General features: G+C 34.7%; 1 protein-coding gene across 2 annotated transcripts in view; it reads left to right on the top strand.

Moving 5' to 3' along the window:
* CRISPLD1 (cysteine rich secretory protein LCCL domain containing 1) overlaps positions 1–18,406 on the top strand; it is a 48,590-nt gene that overhangs the window by 20,731 nt on the left and 9,453 nt on the right. Inside the window, exons 3-12 of one of the 2 annotated variants that reach the window (XM_049633234.1) lie at positions 5,858–5,976; positions 6,311–6,443; positions 8,098–8,213; positions 8,878–8,978; positions 10,623–10,763; positions 10,974–11,034; positions 11,144–11,210; positions 11,420–11,550; positions 13,263–13,306; positions 13,400–13,472. In XM_049633234.1, coding sequence (XP_049489191.1) covers positions 5,858–5,976; positions 6,311–6,443; positions 8,098–8,213; positions 8,878–8,978; positions 10,623–10,763; positions 10,974–11,034; positions 11,144–11,210; positions 11,420–11,550; positions 13,263–13,306; positions 13,400–13,472 — 986 coding nt within the window. Of the gene's footprint in view, positions 1–5,857; positions 5,977–6,310; positions 6,444–8,097; positions 8,214–8,877; positions 8,979–10,622; positions 10,764–10,973; positions 11,035–11,143; positions 11,211–11,419; positions 11,551–13,262; positions 13,307–13,399; positions 13,473–18,406 lie in introns of those variants that run through there. The other variant, XM_049633235.1, reaches the window with a different exon arrangement.

Below are 18,406 nucleotides of genomic sequence, written 5' to 3'. Positions count from 1 at the left end.
AAACTTGACATAATCAAGAGATAAGTTTGAAAATACATAATTTAAATAGGAAAGAAAACTCTTCCAGGGTGTATCATGTGTTTTAATTACCCATTGAAATACTTTGAACAAGTGCAAGCTTATTTTTACTCTATACAAAGAAACGAAAGAAAAATTTATCACTAATGACCTTACTTGCATGTATCCAGAAGACTAGCACTAGGGAAAGAGTATTTTTAATACAATTGAAAGCTAGTGTGCTGTCATTACTTCTAACAAACATTGACTGCTCACAAATGAGGTAGGCCTGGAGATATAAGGGTGGTATTCTGAGTTAAATATGCAGATGTATATGTCTCAAAACAAGAATGTTTGTGAAATTCTCTTTTGTCAAAATTTATTTCAAATGCTAAGATAGTTTTTAAAAATAATTTTATCCTGCTATTTATAGTTTTCAGTGGTGGGAAGTAGACCAGAACTTCTAGCCTAGACTGGACTTCCAACATAATTGCCTTTTCAACACCACTGTGTGTTCATAACGTTATTACTTTGTCAGAAAGCAATGCATATTTTAAAAGTCCATATTAAATTGCCAATTGTATTATGGACTGATGTTTGCATTTGATTAGGCTATCGAATAGTGTGATAGTCAAAAGACCAATTTTGTCTTTTGCATTTATCTTGGAAATCCATTAAAAAATCAATTTATCAAAAAGGTATAATGAGTTGGAACATTATTTCTGTATTAGATACTCTTGATTTGTTGTATAATTAATTACAACAATTATATTTTCCAGTTGTTTTATAAAAAGTTTACTTTCACTATTTAAAGACATTTTTCTCAACAGGTCTTGGAAAAAACCTATCGTGGCTTCATCCACTTAGGTGGAGTTTTGTGAAATGGTAGAAAATCTTGCAATCCTATTTCCCCCTGCTTAGCATGACATATAACAATTCTGAAATTATATGAGAGTTTCTATCCAACAGATAATTTCTTTGTGCATTTAAATGTGTCAGACTGTTTAAAATTGGTCAATTTCCTATTGAAATGTCTTTATTTACTCATTTACATATTTTCTTTAGTGGTGAATCCAACTCTGTAAAATAAAGTACTTAACTTCGGTGTCACCTAGTGTATTCTCTTTGGTAGACTAATTATCATGATATCTTTAGTAATAAGTGTATACCAGTAATTATGTGGACTGATTGATGCCCATTGTATCCACCCCTCTCACTGATCTTTGGGTAATTTATGTAGAGTCCTACTTAAACAAATTTTCATCAGACAGATAATCTCACAAAATTTTACTCCATGTTCTTTAATACAGTCTAAAGTGAAAATGATTAATAAATCCTTTAACATTACTCTGTGGGAAATTGTTTGATTTTTATTTGAAAAATAGCCTACCTTTTACTTGAGCTTTTTTAATAGCCGTTTTGAAGGTTCAATTATAAGAAAATGCTTATCTTCAGGAAAAGTCTTAATGACTAACTTTGGCCTTTAATTCGTTTGATGTATTGTAATCATAATTTTGAAGCTATAAAGATTAAACAATTTCCAGGACATGAATTTTCAAATTATGTTTATCTGGAAAGAGCTGAAAACTTACTGTGGTCAAGAAGATATATTTGAAAATACTTAATTGTTTTCAAGAGACAAAACTATTCTGAGTTTCAAACAGAAAGGAAAAGTAATATCACTAATATTATCACTGGTAACCTAGTATTAACTCTGTTAAAACTACATTCCTGTGTGATTTCTAGCTATCATCATCTATTATTGTAGGATAACAGGTATTTTGCTAAGAATATGAATTGTATATGTTCACTCATGTTTCACTGAAGATAATATAATAGTGGAATTTTATGTACATGTCTAGATAACTATATACTACATTTCCAATTTCTACCAGTATGATATTTTAGTACTAAAATTGCTTTGTATTTCTAGGTTTACTTTTGGAAGTCCTTTGTTAACATTTAGGATTTCTCATATAAGCACACATACACAAGAGGAAATGATAAAATCTCCATGTTAAACCAGCTTTAAAAATATCACTGGAGACAAAGAATTCACTAGTATTCTAAATGTTTCTTTTAGTACTAAAACTTCATTGAATACTTCACTGTGCTCTAAGAAGCAGCTTACAGATGTAATTGGAAAATAGACTGGTTTTCATTTCTACACACCTCAAGTACCCATTTTTAAAAGAAATGGTAATTTTAAGTGTGGTTTGGGTTTAAATTAGTGCTGGGTCAATAGTTCAGAGGGGGGAAAAAACATCTGTCAGGACATCTTGATTTTATTTACAAACCTGAATTTAAATAGAAGTGTGTAAAGACTAACTTACATTTAAACGGGATGGGTATGAATTATTGGTGGTCATAAAACATGTAATATAATGTTGTGGCATAAAAATAAACATTGTATGCTGTTTTCACAATAATATTTCTTCCAGGACAGCTATATTTTCATTAGATTTTTTTAAAGAGTCTTCTTGAGGGGCGCCTGGGTGGCGCAGTCGGTTGAGCGTCCGACTTCAGCCAGGTCACGATCTCGCGGTCCGTGAGTTCGAGCCCCGCATCAGGCTCTGGGCTGATGGCTCGGAGCCTGGAGCCTGTTTCCGATTCTTTATCTCCCTCTCTCTCTGCCCCTCCCCTGTTCATGCTCTGTCTCTCTCTGTCCCAAAAATAAATAAAAAACGTTGAAAAAAAAAAATTAAAAAAATAAATAAATAAAGAGTCTTCTTGATATTCATTATTGAACTTTACCTAGTAAACACCTATGCTTGACTAGATTCTTTAAAATAATTATTTTAAAAATTGTCACTAATTAATTTGTTAAATATTAATAGGAAATTTTAGTTGTATGTTCCTCTGCCTCTGTTTTTATATTAAAATAATGTGTCCCTGTTCTAGAATTATTACGGTTCATTTGATATGCTTCCCCCCTTATTTTTAGTGGATTATATAGAAAACCTACCATACCTTAAAAAAATAGCTTATCCATAGTGTATACTCAATAATTGAATTTTAGTCCTTGAAGGAACCTGAGTTATCTTCTATTCACATTTTGCTAATAAGAAAGCCTAGCCTAAAGCATTTGAATGATATGTTTTAGATTTTATTTCAATTTCTATACAACAGAGTAAACAAACTTTTGCAATATAACATATTTGTAAATCTGGAGCTAGTTGTTTATCCTCTATAAAAAAGCATCCATCTTCAATTTCATCAGAAAAACTGACGTCTGAGATTGTAGAATCAGATATAAAACAAGAGTAGATTGACCTTGAAGAAGGGTCCTATGGTCTCTCTTAAGGGCTCAGCTGAGTAGTTCCTATTTGTCATCTCTTACGTGTTTGTTTGCAGTGACCTAAACTTGCAAACTGACTCATGCCTGGGCGAGGAAAACTCAATGGAAACTCGTCCTGCATCCCTCAGTCTGTGTGTGATCTCTCCACATTATCTTGCCAGCTAGGTCTTCAGGGTAGCCAGACTCTAATTGTTGCCTCAGGTCTGTCAAGATGTGTGTCTTAAAAGAGAACTGGATAGAGGCTGCGTTTCTTAACCCAGTCTGAGAAGTCTCAGTCTTGTTCTGTGTGTTAGAAGAGAGCCACTCACTATCCAGCTCAAACTGAAGGGAAGAGGAGGAAATTCAATACCACCTTTGTGGGACTTGTGGGGAAGAGTATTTTAAAATCATCACAGTGGCCTCAAGGCTTGTGATGTGTGTGTGTGTGTGTGTGTGTGTGTGTGTGTGTGTGTGTCTTTTTCCCTTGGTGTGCGTTCCTTTGGCCTACAGTCATGACTATGTTTCTTCTATCCTTTAAAAATCAAGACAATCAAACAAATCCTCCCTGAGAACCTGGCATGTTACTTTTCTTTAACTTCTGCCTATCTCTCTTCTTCTTTCTAAAGTATTAACAGAGTAACCCACACTTGGTTTCCCCACTTTCTCCTTCCAGTCACATATGTGCCTGTGTGTTCTGATTTTCTCCCCAGCATTGTTCTGTGATTGCTTTTGATCGTGAATTAGTACTTAGCATCTCTTGTCTTTCTGGAATTTTCCGTGGCATTTGATTTTGTTGCCCACTCTCTAATCCTCCAATCCTTGTCCCATTGTTTGTATAACTTAACCTTCTTTCAGTGTTCCCTTAACCTTTCGATCCCATTTTCCCTGGTTTATGTTACTAATTCGTTTTTTTTTCCTCCCTTTCAGTTTTGATAGCCCCAGAATTTTCTTTTCATTCCCCTTCTCATTCTGTATCATCTTCCTGAAGAAAGTCATCTTTGGGTGATAATTCAAAATTCATGTCTTCATCACAAATTTCTTTTCCCAGAACCTCATTCATGTATTTCTACTCTACTTGGCATACATCCTGCATGAATCACAGATATCACCCTAGAAATTTGCATTGAAATACGTTAGACATATTTCCATGACAATAATCTATTCCTTCTCTATTTTCTTTCTCCGTATTTGTTAACCGTCATTGTCTTCATCTTTTTTTCCTCCCTTACCACCTACCTTTAGTCATCTGTCAACCTCTAGGAATTTAAATTCTGCAACATGATTTCAGTCTGTCTGCTCTTCTCCAGTCTCATTGCTATCACCTTAGGTTGTGTCCTCATGTTCCAGTTCCAGAACTATTTTTCAGTCTTCTTAACATGCCCAGAGTTCTGTTATTTTACCAAGGTTGAACCCAGCTCTGTTTCTACCCTCACATTTACCGAACACTGCCGGTTTTTCAAATTAGCTAATTGAATATTAAACCTAGGACATAGAAAATAATTTCAGTAGTAGTTTTGTAATTTTAAATACTTCTTTGTAAATTATTTTACTTTATTTATTCATTTTTTAATGTTTATTTTTGAGAGAGAGAGAGAGAGAGAAACATAGTGTGAGTGGGGGAGGGATAGAGAGAGAGGGAGACACAGAATCTGAAGCAGGCTCCAGGCTGTCAGCACAGAGCCTGACACGGGGCTCAAACTCACAAACTGTGAGGTCATGACCTGAGCCGAAGTCAGCCATTTAACCGACTGAGCCACCCAAGTGTCCCATGTAAATTATTTTAAAAGTACAGTTTAATCACTCTCATTGAATGTTGTATATAAAAATGCATATATATTTTTATAGGAATCAGATTCATTAATCATTCATGTACTCAATAAGCGTTTATTAATCACCTTGTCTATATGACAGACACAAAACACAAAAAAAATAGGCCAAAGATAACTGGCATGAGTTAAATGATTGCCTATGAGCAACTCATAGTCTTGTTAAAGAGACAGACACATAGATACTAACACTGCATTGTAATAGCTGCTAAACGAAGAAGTATTACAAAGCTCTAAGAGCCCTAAGGAGAGAATAGCTTACATCTGAGAAAATTGAAAAGGTATCTAGACTGTATTATCTAAAGCTGGATTATGAAGAAAGAATAAGAGTCTATCTGACAAATGATTGGGAGAAGAATGTTTTACACAGAAAACAATGCCAGCAAGAGCGAAGAACAGCATGTTTTATAAGGAGCTGTGTGACCAAGGATCTTGAACTTTATGTATATAGGAGTTTGTTCTATGTGTTTAGACAGAAGAGTCAGTTAAGCATATTTGTGCTCACTTAGGTAATTCTAAAAATTTGTGGGGCAGATTGTAGGGATAAGAGATGGAGGCAGGGAGACTAGTTAGGAAGCTTGTGTAAAAATCTAGGTGGAAGATGGTGAGAACTCAGATTGAGATGTTGACCTTGCAAAGTAGTAAAAAGGGGAAAAACAGAACTGAATAGAATCACATTATAGCCTGAAGAAAAACCTGAATTCTACCTATACATCATATGTGTGTTTCTGTATTTTGTTTCTGTTTTGAACTATAGACATGGGATGTTGAGCTGGAAAGATCTGCAGAATCCTGGGCAGAAAGTTGTTTGTGGGAACACGGACCTGCAAGCCTACTTCCATCAATTGGGCAGAATTTGGGAGCCCACTGGGGAAGGTAGTGTAAAGTGTAACTTTTTTGTTTTTGAAAACATAAGTGATTGAAATACTTATTAATTCATTAATGAGAAATTTTCTGAGGCTTAAAGCCAAAAAACAAAGCAAATAATCACACCAACAAAATAAAAGTAATAGCAGAAAAACCAGCAATATGTTAGACTTAGTTTTTGTTTTAAACCATTGATGTAGTGGTAACGTAATGGGCATAGTACTTACGATTAATAACTTTCACAAGAATCTCTCTCTACCAGACTTTATCAGTACATTTTGCAATATTTGATTTTATTTTTTCTCCAATTTTACTCACTTTGTGGTTATTTTCTCTCAAATAGATACAGACCCCCAACATTTCATGTACAAGCATGGTATGATGAAGTGAGAGACTTTAGCTACCCATATGAACACGAATGCAACCCGTATTGTCCATTCAGATGTTCTGGACCTGTGTGTACTCATTATACACAGGTATGTTTTGGGTATATTACGCCTCATTTTTCTAAGTTGAGTTTGTGTAACTGCAGCAGAATTTACACAACTGAATTTACATACTGAACGTGGATGTCTTTCTTAGTGAATTTGGTATGGTTATTGAAAAAAGATATTGATGTCTGTAGAATAGGTTTATCAATTTCTATAAAAGATAAAAGTAATTATTAGAAAAAGTCCAAAAGTCAGTTTAAAAAAAAGACATTATCTTGGGATACCTGGGTGGTTCAGTCTGTTGAGCGACCAATTTCGACTCAGCTCATGATCTTGTGGTTTGTGAGTTCGAGCCCCACATAGGTCTTGCTGCTGGCAACGCAGAGCTTGCTTCTGATGCTGTGTTCCCCGTCTCTCTCTGCCCCTCACCCCCCCACAAAAATAAACAAACATTCTAAATAAAGATGTTATTTCAATGATTTTACATGTAAAACATGTTTAGTCTGGCCTCAGGAAATGCAAACGGGGAGGAATTTACCATCTTCAGTATTTTTTATTTTCCAAAGAATAAAACTATAGGTTATTTACCATGACATTCAATATTGACCTGTGTGCAGCATTTACCTGTTTTTTTTATTCATTGTTCACATTTCGTATTGGATAAGTTCTAAACCTCTAAATTGAACAACAAAAGGTGGATTCAACTAGGTAAACCACAGACCTGAGTTACTAGCATTTTTATGGCTGACTGTTAGTGAATATAAAGCAAATTGTTCTGTCTACCTTTGCATGTGACAAGATTAAGATCAGTGGTGAATTCCATAATAACCAGTGGTGCCGTGAAAAATACACATTATATTAGAAATTGAACCCATAAATTTTTGTTCCAATACAGTTTAAGATGTGAATTCTGTTCCTTTGTTAGGTAAGCTTTTTCATGGAAACATTAACATAGCATTTAGGTTTGTGAGGATGTCACTTTTGAACTATTTAGTTTTGAACTATTTAAATGTGTATTTTGAAGATGCTTACTTTTTATAGTTAGAGTTATTTACTCATAGCACTCTTCTTCCGATTGAATTAAACCCTGCCCAAAGCCTCAGGAAAAATATCCTTTTGACATTGCCTTATTTCATCTTAAATGATAAAGATTCATTTCTCAAGTTCAGTTTTATACATTTCTCTCTGATATATATTGTTGTCTTCATCTCGGCCTACTTTTTCCAAGCTTTTTGGGTTTTTTTTGTTGTTTTGTTTTTTTAAATTTAAATTCAAGCTAACATACAGTGTAGTCTTGGCTTCGGGAGTAGAACCCAGTGATTCATCTCTTACATATAACACCTGGTGCTCATCCCAAAAAGTGCTCTGTTTAATGCCCATCACCCATTTAACCCATCCCTGTACCCAGTGCCCCTCCAAGAAACCCTCAGTTTGTTTTCTGTATTTGAGTCTCTTATGGTGTGCCTCCCTTTCTGTTTTTATCTTAATTTTCCTTCCCCTTCCCCTTCCCCTATGGTCATGTGTTGAGTTTCTCAAATTCCACAGATGAGTGAACTCATATATCTTTCTCTGACTCACTTACTTTGCTTACCGTAGTATCCTCTAGTTCCATCCACATAGTTGCAAATGGCAAGATTTCATTCTTTTTCATCGCTGAGTAGTATTCCATTGTGTATATATTTTCTTTTCTCTAATGTAGGTGGTGTGGGCAACAAGTAACAGAATAGGCTGTGCCATTAATTTGTGTCATAACATGAACATTTGGGGGCAAATATGGCCTAAAGCTGTCTACTTGGTGTGCAACTATTCCCCAAAGTAAGTAGACAAAACATTACTTTTATATGTAAATTTGTATATATGTATTATCATATATATATAGTTGAGTATATTGCTTTAACTCAGTTTACTTAATATGGCAACAGTTATGGTTGCCTGATGCATAACCTCAGCCCTTAAAAGAAATATGAAAATTGAAAATATGATCTTTGTCAACACAGGGATTATATTTTTATGACTTCAGTTTTACATATTATTATATTCCGCAGGTATTTTTAATAATTTGGATTTATTAGAGAAAAGCATCTATAGATTAACTGAGAAATATATTTTCACCTGTGTAAAGACCATTGAATGATTATGTTGAAAATATTACAACTGTACTTAGGGTCAAATCTAAGTCTAAAGTCTGTTTATTAAAACGAATGGAATATAGATGAATATCCCATAATAGAGTTCGGTGTTCTGTAAAAGTTTAATTTTGTAATTTTTAACAATGTACATAACAATTACTTAGAATATTTTCAAAATAATAAGGCAGCAGTTTACATAGAAACCTAGTAACCAAAGGGACTCCGGTGAAAAATATAAATGATTTAAATATGCATACCAAAGTCGTTATTTAGAAGATAGTAATATTTTATAGTGTCTCATAAATTATGTTATTAGACTACCTCTTACTAGAGTGGATCTTCTCTTTAAGGGGAAACTGGTGGGGTCACGCCCCCTATAAACATGGACGGCCCTGTTCTGCCTGCCCACCTAGTTTTGGAGGAGGCTGCAGAGAAAATCTATGCTACAAAGGTATGTGCTATTGTGTCACAGTATTCAGTTTGATTTATATTTTAATCCAACATCTGCATTAATTTGTACTTGAAAGGCAAAAAGCATATTTAATTATTACTTACAAAGTTTCCAGAACTCTATTTAAAAGATCTGAAGCCATTAAAAATATTTTAAAAATATATGAATGTCTATTATAGCAAATTTGTATTTAAAAGAAAGTTTCATCGTTATTCCACATAACCACTTCTAATTCTACTTTGAGATTATCCTAGAGTGACAAGTATATTTGCATTTTTAAAAGCGATCTTGATATATTATTGACTACAGTTGTTTTCACAAGTGTCTTCATTTTTGAAGGATTTAGCAATCTAATGCAATTTATTTTTAACACTTTAAAAGTTTTTGCCCATATACCTATCCATGAATGTTACTGAATGATGGTCAATGAATTGCACTAACTCTCTGCTTCTTGCTACAGAGTATATAATCTCTTGTGGCCAACATGACAAATAAAAAAGATAAAATAGTATTGTAAAACTATTGTAAAAGTAGTGCTCTGAAATGCATTTAATGTCCTAAAATGTGCGTATAAATACAGTGTCCTGTTTACAGCACATGAAGAGCAAACTTAGATGATAAAGCTTTGTAAAACTTCCACTCTTGTTGGGCATTTCTACTACCTTGTACTTTTTTCTTCATGATGACCAAATGAAGATTAATGTAGACTAAGTGTTTCAGAAAACATGAATAAATGCAGCTCTTTTTCAGTATTCATAAAGGGATGTGCCTTTTTTTCCCCTTGATGACTGAGTGCTCATTAGTATAATGAGCAGACAAGAAGTAACAGTATAGTATTTCACTGTTATATGAGCCATTTTGCATTCCTGGAAGCATTTTTCATTGTGTGTGAGTCTGTTTTCCATTTTTGGCCATCCCTAAACCTCCGACTTACTTGCCCCTTCACCAGTGGCCACTATTTTACTTAAAACTGACTTTCCTCTGAAGTCATACTTCCCTTTTCTAGGTTCGGAGTCCTTGGACATACATGAAAATAACACACCTTTCCAAATTGTGCCACTGTTAAGCCCTTGATATAAATAACCTGGAAAAAAATTAAACTCATAAATTTCTGCATTTTGAATTTCCTTCTAAAAGAGGAAAACCTTTCCGTGGAAACTGATATTGTAGTAAATTAAAAGGGCATGTCAGTCCTTCTTTAAGCTAAATTTCCTATTGGGAGAATTTTAAATGTGACGCTTTTGGAAATTTTAAATGTGATTCTCCTAAAAATATGATTTCATGTCATACAAAAGCCCTGACTTCATCAGATCACTAGGTAGACTTCATGGTGGCATTATGAAAGGCAATCACTGATACCACTCTTAGATATAAATCAAAGTTTAGAAATGACTCCATTTAGTATTAGCCGATTTTTTTCATTTATTAAGCATAAATGAATCAAGAGCTCAAAGGCTTATCCATGTATTTTATTTACTCCAGCGCACTACATAAGATCACCACCTCAAGCCAAAATCTGTGCCAAGAAACTACAGATTTTTCTAGTTTTAAATGTTACACAGGCATATAAAGGTATACCTTTATTTGATGATTTGTGCACATTTAAGGTGGATTCATATTTCTTACATCCATTCTCTCTAACAGAAGGATCAGACAGGTATTACCCTCCTCAAGAAGAAGAAACAAATGAAATTGAACGGCAGCAGTCACAAGTCCGAGACACCCATGTTCAGACAAGAGCAGATGATAGCAACAGAAATGAAGTCATAAGCACACAGCAAATGTGTAAGAGCTCTGCATTATTTACAAAAATGTTAAAGTTTATGTAGATGACAGATGCAACTATATTTTGTTAATTTGGACATTTTTAGAGTGGCAAAAGCTTGATGAATTGTAGTGACTTATACATTACCTAAATTATTTTGGTATATATATATATATATATATATATATATATATATATATATATTTTTTTTTTTTTTTTTTATTTTTCAGCCCAAATTTTTTTTTGTGAAGTAAGATTAAGAGATCAGTGCAAGGGAACAACCTGCAATAGGTAACGTTTATCCTTATTTTCAAAATTACCTGACAAAATACAAGTAATATTTTTATTTCACACTAACATTCAGAGAAACTAAATTTTGTTCCTGATTTCTTTCATCTAGATATGAATGCCCTGCTGGCTGTTTGGATAGTAAAGCCAAAGTTATTGGCAGTGTACATTATGAAATGGTAAGTATAATAAATATAATGATTTTGGAACAGGATCTTTCTATATAAAGTTTGATTTTTTTAATGCAAACATAATGATTTATATGAAGTATAGATATTTTGCTCAGATATGTTTGTTTAATTTAAAGTCATTTAAGTAATAGCTAGTCATGTCCTATGTAGCAATCTTAGTGTTTTAATATTCTTTTCTCCCTTCCTTTTTCTCTAAGCAATCCAGCATTTGTAGAGCCGCAATTCATTATGGCATAATAGACAATGATGGTGGTTGGGTGGATATCACTAGACAAGGAAGAAAACATTATTTCATCAAATCCAATAGAAATGGTGTTCAGACAATTGGGTAAGTACCCAAATGACCTTTTGGATGAGATGATTTTAAATCTTAATAATGAGTTGACAAATTCTTTTAGAACAAAGCATAGAAGAATTTATAGAGAAGTTTGGTAATTGTCATTTCAGCTCACTTCAGCTGTGTAATTTCAAAGACAAAAAGGAGCCAAAGTATCTAAATTCAACGTTGAACATTTTCTGCTTATAAAGAACATGCTAAATAAAGCTCCACATTTTCTGGAGTTTCATTGAGGATGTATAGATTTACAGTTATCCCTAATGTAAAGCAACAGATTTTTCAGCTATAAAATAAAATAGCTCAGAGAAGGCTAATTGTTTTGTGTACTTTCCTGCCCTGTTTATGGAAAATGGATTATTTCATGCAACAGTAACTTTGCTAATAAGATAAACTATATTAGTAGGTAAAAGAGCATTTTGAAAAGTTCTCTAAAATGTAAATGTATACTATGTACCTTTTGTCCATCTAAATGTAATTTAACTCAACATGAAAGCATTAACTTTTGAAATGTTTCTCATATTAAATATATGAAACATATTATTTTAGAGCACTGCATATTTTGATATAAACTCTATACAAGTTAGAAAAATGTGGCCTTTTGAAATAACTTTGTAGTGTGTTTCTTCTGTGTAAAAAATAAACTCTGAACCTCATATGGAATTCCTTTTCTTAGGATGTATGACATAGTTTCTTTCCTTTGTTAACTATACAACTGCGTGACTCCACAGTGGAGGATTCATAATGATAAGAAAGAATTTATTAAAAACTCTTGAAAATTTGATGGAATGTTATTCTATGTAAATAATTTTGTTCAAAGGCTTTATGGATGGTTTTCAGTGCTTAGCAGTCTCTCTTAAGCAAGAGCTGTATAGAAGCATTTATTGATTGGCTTATTAATTCAGTAAAATGTATTAATTACCTTCAATGAATAACAAAAGTTATGACCTTCAGTAAGCCAAACATTGGATTCAAGAAAATTGATCCTATTTACTTTTTTTTGTTTGAACTTAATTTTTATTTATTACAGAAACTTGAAACATGAAGGGTGTGTCCTATTAAAATACTATCACAAATAAGCTTTATCTTTTGTAGTAGATATTTTTCTGAAACTCTGGGTATAATTAAGCCAATTAAAATTTTTGATATATAATGGAATACCTATTCTTCTGTCCTGCTTTTTAATGATGCATACAATAAGGAGGAATTCATTCATTGTTGACATTTTACTAGGTACTGGGGGAACAAAAAAATGAATAACACACATTCCTTTTAGGTACTTATGATCTAAAAGTCTTATAACGCTACTTTGTATTTACCATTGTGAGAGTTTAAATAGTTCTGTTCTATGGTGACAGGGAATTAGTATAGTTAGAGTTTTAATTTTAATAGGAAACAAATATGTAGATATAAATCTATGTGGCTTTATGCTATTATCTATATGTTTTTGAGATTAGTCATGAGAAGAGATCCTCCTCTAATATTAAGAATGATTAATTTGGTTCGTATTGATTTGGTTCATACCTGAAGTTAATATGGACTTAACATAAAATAGATGATGTATTCTTACACTACAGCTTATTTAGATATTTAAGTAAGAATGTTTAAGAAGAAACAAAGTATTCATAGACCGAAAAAATACCAGAAATTATGTTGATGATGATGCATCTAAAAAATGATTGACATTTTTATGTTCTTATTTTCAGCAAATATCAGTCTGCTAATTCCTTCACAGTCTCTAAAGTAACAGGTTAGCACTTTTTTAAACCTTATTTTCTTACCACCCTGTTGCATGTTATTATTGCCAAAGAGTTGCTTATTGTCTTGTGTTTTAATTCTTCAGTTCAGGCTGTCACTTGTGAAACAACTGTGGAACAGCTCTGTCCCTTTCATAAGCCTGCTTCACATTGCCCAAGGTAATGTTTTCTAAATTGTCTCATTATTCTTGACCAGTGAACATACGTGGATTGGGCTTTTACTCTGTGATAACTGTTTTTGCCTGGACTTCTGCTGTCTCCAGGATTTGAAGGGTGTATGGTCTTGTGAATGGATAGAATTATCCATTTATAATTGTGGTCTTGAACTGCAAAGCAAAAGGGAGCATGGTTCATCACGAACTCCCTGCTATCCAGACACTCCTAGTGTGCTTTCTCCAAACACCAGAGTGCTTTTGTCTGTTCCATAATACCAGGGCTGTGCGTGTATTCTGTATGTTCACATATCTTAGTCTGCCCAGGCTGCTGTAACAAGATACCATAGACTGGGGGGGAGGTGTAAAAAATAGAAATTTATTTTCACGTAATTCTGGGTAATTCTGGAAGCTGGAGACGAGATCAAGGTGTTGGCAGTTTTGGTTTCTTCTGAAGCCTGTCTCCTTGTTGCCAGATGGTACCTTCTCTTTGTGTCCTCACAAGGCAGGGGAAGTAGGTTGAGAGAGACAGAAAGAGAGAGAGAGAGGAGAGACTCTCCTTTCTTGGGATCAAGGCCCAACCCTGATGATCTCATTTAACTTTAATTAACTCCATAAAGGCCCATCTCCAAATACCATCACAATGTGAGTTGGGCTTCAACATATGAATCTGGGGGGACACAAATATTCAGTCTGCAACAAGTCATTACCACTGAATGACACACATATTTTTAAATATTTCCATCCACTTCCTAAATTAGATAAATCTAACTGAGATTGGTATGTCAAAAAGCCCATCTTCTGCCTTTCTTTTATTTTTGTTTTGTATACTGTCTTTTTAAAAATTATAATGGAGTTTATCTACTATACACTAATGAAAGAGTGCTTCTGGGGCACCTGGGTGCCTCAGTCGGTTAAGCGTCTGACTTTGGCTCAGGTCATGATCTCACGGTTTGTGAGTTCGAGCCCCACATCGGGCTCTGTGCTCAAGCCTGGAGCCTGCTTTGAATTCTGTGTTTCTGTCTCTCTCTGCCCCTCCCCCGCTTGCACTCTGCCTCTCTCGTTCTCTCTCAAAAATAAACATTAAAAAAAAAAAGTGCTTCATTTACCTTGACCACACTAAGGTGAAAATTGTTAGAAGTATTATGGCTATAAGTCATAATCGTACATAGGAAAAATGAAGAAGTTCTTTTCATACCTACTCTTTCCACATTTCTTCCATTAATACAAGGAAATCACATATTAATTCCAAGAACCAATACTGAGATTTGAGATAGAATTATAATTGATAAACTGTAGTTACTAAAAAAACTGAAGGAGCTCACTTTTTATGGAAAAGTTTATTTTGGAAAAGCTTCATCGCTTAGCCTTTTATTTTTAAAAAAATTTTTAATGTTTATTTATTTTTGAGAGCATGAGTGGGGGAGGGGCAGAAAGAGAAGGAGACACAGAATCTGAAGCAGACTCCAGTCTCTGAGCAGTCCGCACAGTGTCTGATGTGGGGCTCGAACTGACGAGCTGCGAGATCATGACCTGAGCTGAAGTCAGACGCATAACCGACTGAACCACCTAGGCACTCCTTCACTTAGCCTTTTAAAACTAAGGTAATATTTTACTTAATAATATTGGTTGTTTACAAGGCAATAGAAGACTGTGATGATGTAAGAAGTGGGTACTTCTTGGGGCACCTATGTGGCTCAGTCGGTTAAGCGTCCAACTTAGGCTGAGGTCATGATCTCATGGTTCTCATGATCTCATGATCTCATGTGAGTTCAAGTGCCGTGTCAAGCTCTGTGCTGACAGCTCAGAGCCTGGAGCCTCCTTCAGATTCTGTGTCTCCCTCACTCTCTGCCCCTTCTCCACTCATTCTGTCTCCATCTCTCATAAATAATTTAGAATTATCCATTAATAAATATTTATGAAATACCGACTATGTACAGTATAATGCTAGGCCCTCTCAGCCATGTGACTAGGCTATGAAGACCGAATAGTAAGGATAATCCCGATAGAGTATTCCAGCATAAAGCCTTCCTCTAGTAGATGCTAAGTAAATGGCAATTTTAATATCTGTGGCATAAATTTATAGTAATATTGTTCCAAAATAAACAGAAAATCACTCAAGTAGACTGTTAATACATTTTTCCTGTTTCTTTGGTTATTCCAGAAAGGGAAATATTGCCCCAAAAGAAAAACTCTTCTAGTTAAATTTTATCTTTTACTGCTACCAACGTAACAAATTGGTAGAAGTAATGATTTATACATAATTTTGACCTTACGTAGTCTGGAAATTCACCCTTCTGTTTCCTTTTAGAGACTACTGAAACAAAGGGTTGTCTTTTCTCATATAAAAATTGTAACAGTGTCATAAATTATGATATAACACATTATTTATATGACAGTTTATAACTTTTAGGGAACCATGTGGTTGGTACATCTGTTTAAGAATTTCATACAACTTAAATAAGTTGAGACATAAATCTTTTGGGGAGAAAATGCCCAGGGCAAATAAACGAAAGGAAATTAACTCAAGATGAGCATGAAGAAACAATATTTACCTGTATAGTTGTGTCCTTGAGAGGTTCCATAGCTGATAGAATAGACCCAAATAAGCAATCTCTATGATTCAGTACCATAACCTTATAAGTATCATGTGTTTGTGTGTGTTATTAGAAATCTTTTTTTCTGGCCTGGGGATGACACATGGAGGGGGAGGGCAGAAATCATATCATGCTTAACATGTATCTATAAATAATCAGAGCTTTGAAGCCTATTGAATGTCTAAGATGTAAAAGCAGGTGTCACTAAAATGTTGATACATTTTTATTCAATGCTTATAAGTAAATTGTATACAAAAGAATGTTTACCAGGTCACTGTCTACATTCTTAGTAACACATAACAAGGTGTTATAACCAGAGATTAGAACACAATCAAGTAAAAACCTCCTTCAGTCTATCTTTGATCTGAACTTGCCTAAGTAGAAACTATCTCAGTTTGGAGCTACTCACCTTGGCCTTCCACAAACCAAGTGCCAAATATGGTCAAGGTAGAGCCAGCACAGTATGATCCTAAGGGCTGAGCACCTATTACTACCATAGGATGGGCAGTGAATGCCCAACTGTTCTCAAACACACATAGAAAATTTCACATTCAATGGGGACAACTTTCCTCCTATAGAAACCCCCAACAGCATCTTTTATAAAAATCAACTCTTTAATTTAAAGTTATAAAACTCATTTATTTATATTTAAATGATTCTGGTTTAGATGCTATAAGAAGCATATATCCTCTAAAGTAAACAGTATTATACAGATTTTAGAAATAAGAAATGCAGCTATTTCTTAAAAGCTATCTTAGGAAGGAGTTGCTTCAGTTGGTAAAGGTAGTTGCAATTGAAGTATTTTTAGAATACTTTGGGGAAGGGGCCCCTGACTGACTCAGTGGGTTGAGCCTCTGACTTCAGGTCAGGTCATGAATTCACGGTTTGTGGGTTTGAGCCCCCTGTCAGACTCTTTGCTGACAACTCAGAGCCTGGAGCCTGCTTTGGATTCTGTGTCTCTCTCTTTCTCTGCCCCTCCCCTGCTCACAATCTCACTCTCTCAAAAATAAATAAACATTAAAAAAAGAGTTTAGAATACTTTTGGTAAAATCATTGATTCCTTCATCAGACAGTGATTTTCATGTAATCATTTTGTTGAGACTCTGATTTATTTACTAAAATGAATTCCCTTTTTTCCAGATGTAGTTTTTAATGTCCTTTTATGTGTGTGTGTGTGTGTGTGTGTGAATCAAAGAGCCCATTGATTTAAAAAAAAAAAAAGTGCCACTTGATAGTTTCTTGAACTCAGAGTGGAGTTTTTAATCATGTGATTGATTGAACAGTGATAATTGGATCCTATGTGGAAATAAAAAGCTTTTGGAAATGTTATTTATTTTTTATTTAAAATTTTTTAATGTTTATTTATTTTTAAGTGAGAGAGAGATAGAGCATGAGTGGGGGAGGGGTAGAGAGAGAGGGAGACACAGAATCTGAAGCAGGCTCCAGGCTCCAAGCTGACAGCAGTAAGCATGACACGGAGCTCGAACTCATGAGCCTTGAGATCATGACCTGAGCAGCCAAAGTCGGACGTTTCATCGACTGAGCCACCCACGTGTCCCTTGGAAATGTTATTTAAATGAGCTAAGCCAATCAGATATCAGTAAGGCAATAGGATATCTGGAGAAAGAATATTCCATGCTCAGAGAAAGATAGGTGCAAAGGCCCTGAGGAAGAGCCTATTTTTGTATGTTTGAGAAGTGACAGGCCAATATGACTGGATCTGGGGGAAGAAGTGGAAGAGGAGGAGGATATGGAGTCAGAAAGATAATGGGGGGACAGGATATGCAGGACTTATTGGCCATTGTAAGGATTTTTTTCATTTATTCTGAACGAGATGGAAAGCCACTAGAATATTTGGAGCAGAAGAATGATATGATTGGTCTTGTGTGCTTTAATTCAAGTGGGAAAAAAACCAACACTGGAAGGAGCAAGGTTGGAAGCAGGGAGATCATAGGAAAGCCTATAGCAGTAAGCTAGACACCAGATGATAAAGTCTGGAGCTATAGTAACTGAGGTGTTTAGGGATGCTCTGATTTTATTTCATGGATGACCAATAGAAATTGCTGGCGGACTGAATGTAAGGTGTGAGATAAAGAGAGGGATTGAAGCTAGAATAAAGTTTTTGGCTTGAGGATCTGAAATAATGGAGTCGCCATTTTTTTTTTTTAATTTTTTTTTTTTCAACGTTTTTTATTTATTTTTGGGACAGAGAGAGACAGAGCATGAACGGGGGAGGGGCAGAGAGAGAGGGAGACACAGAATCGGAAACAGGCTCCAGGCTCCGAGCCATCAGCCCAGAGCCTGACGCGGGGCTCGAACTCACGGACCGCGAGAACCTGACCTG

Source organism: Panthera uncia, chromosome F2 (genome assembly GCF_023721935.1).
Source record: "Panthera uncia isolate 11264 chromosome F2, Puncia_PCG_1.0, whole genome shotgun sequence".
NCBI classification, from domain to species: Eukaryota; Metazoa; Chordata; class Mammalia; order Carnivora; family Felidae; genus Panthera; species Panthera uncia.
This window is presented reverse-complemented; position numbering and strand designations above follow the sequence as displayed.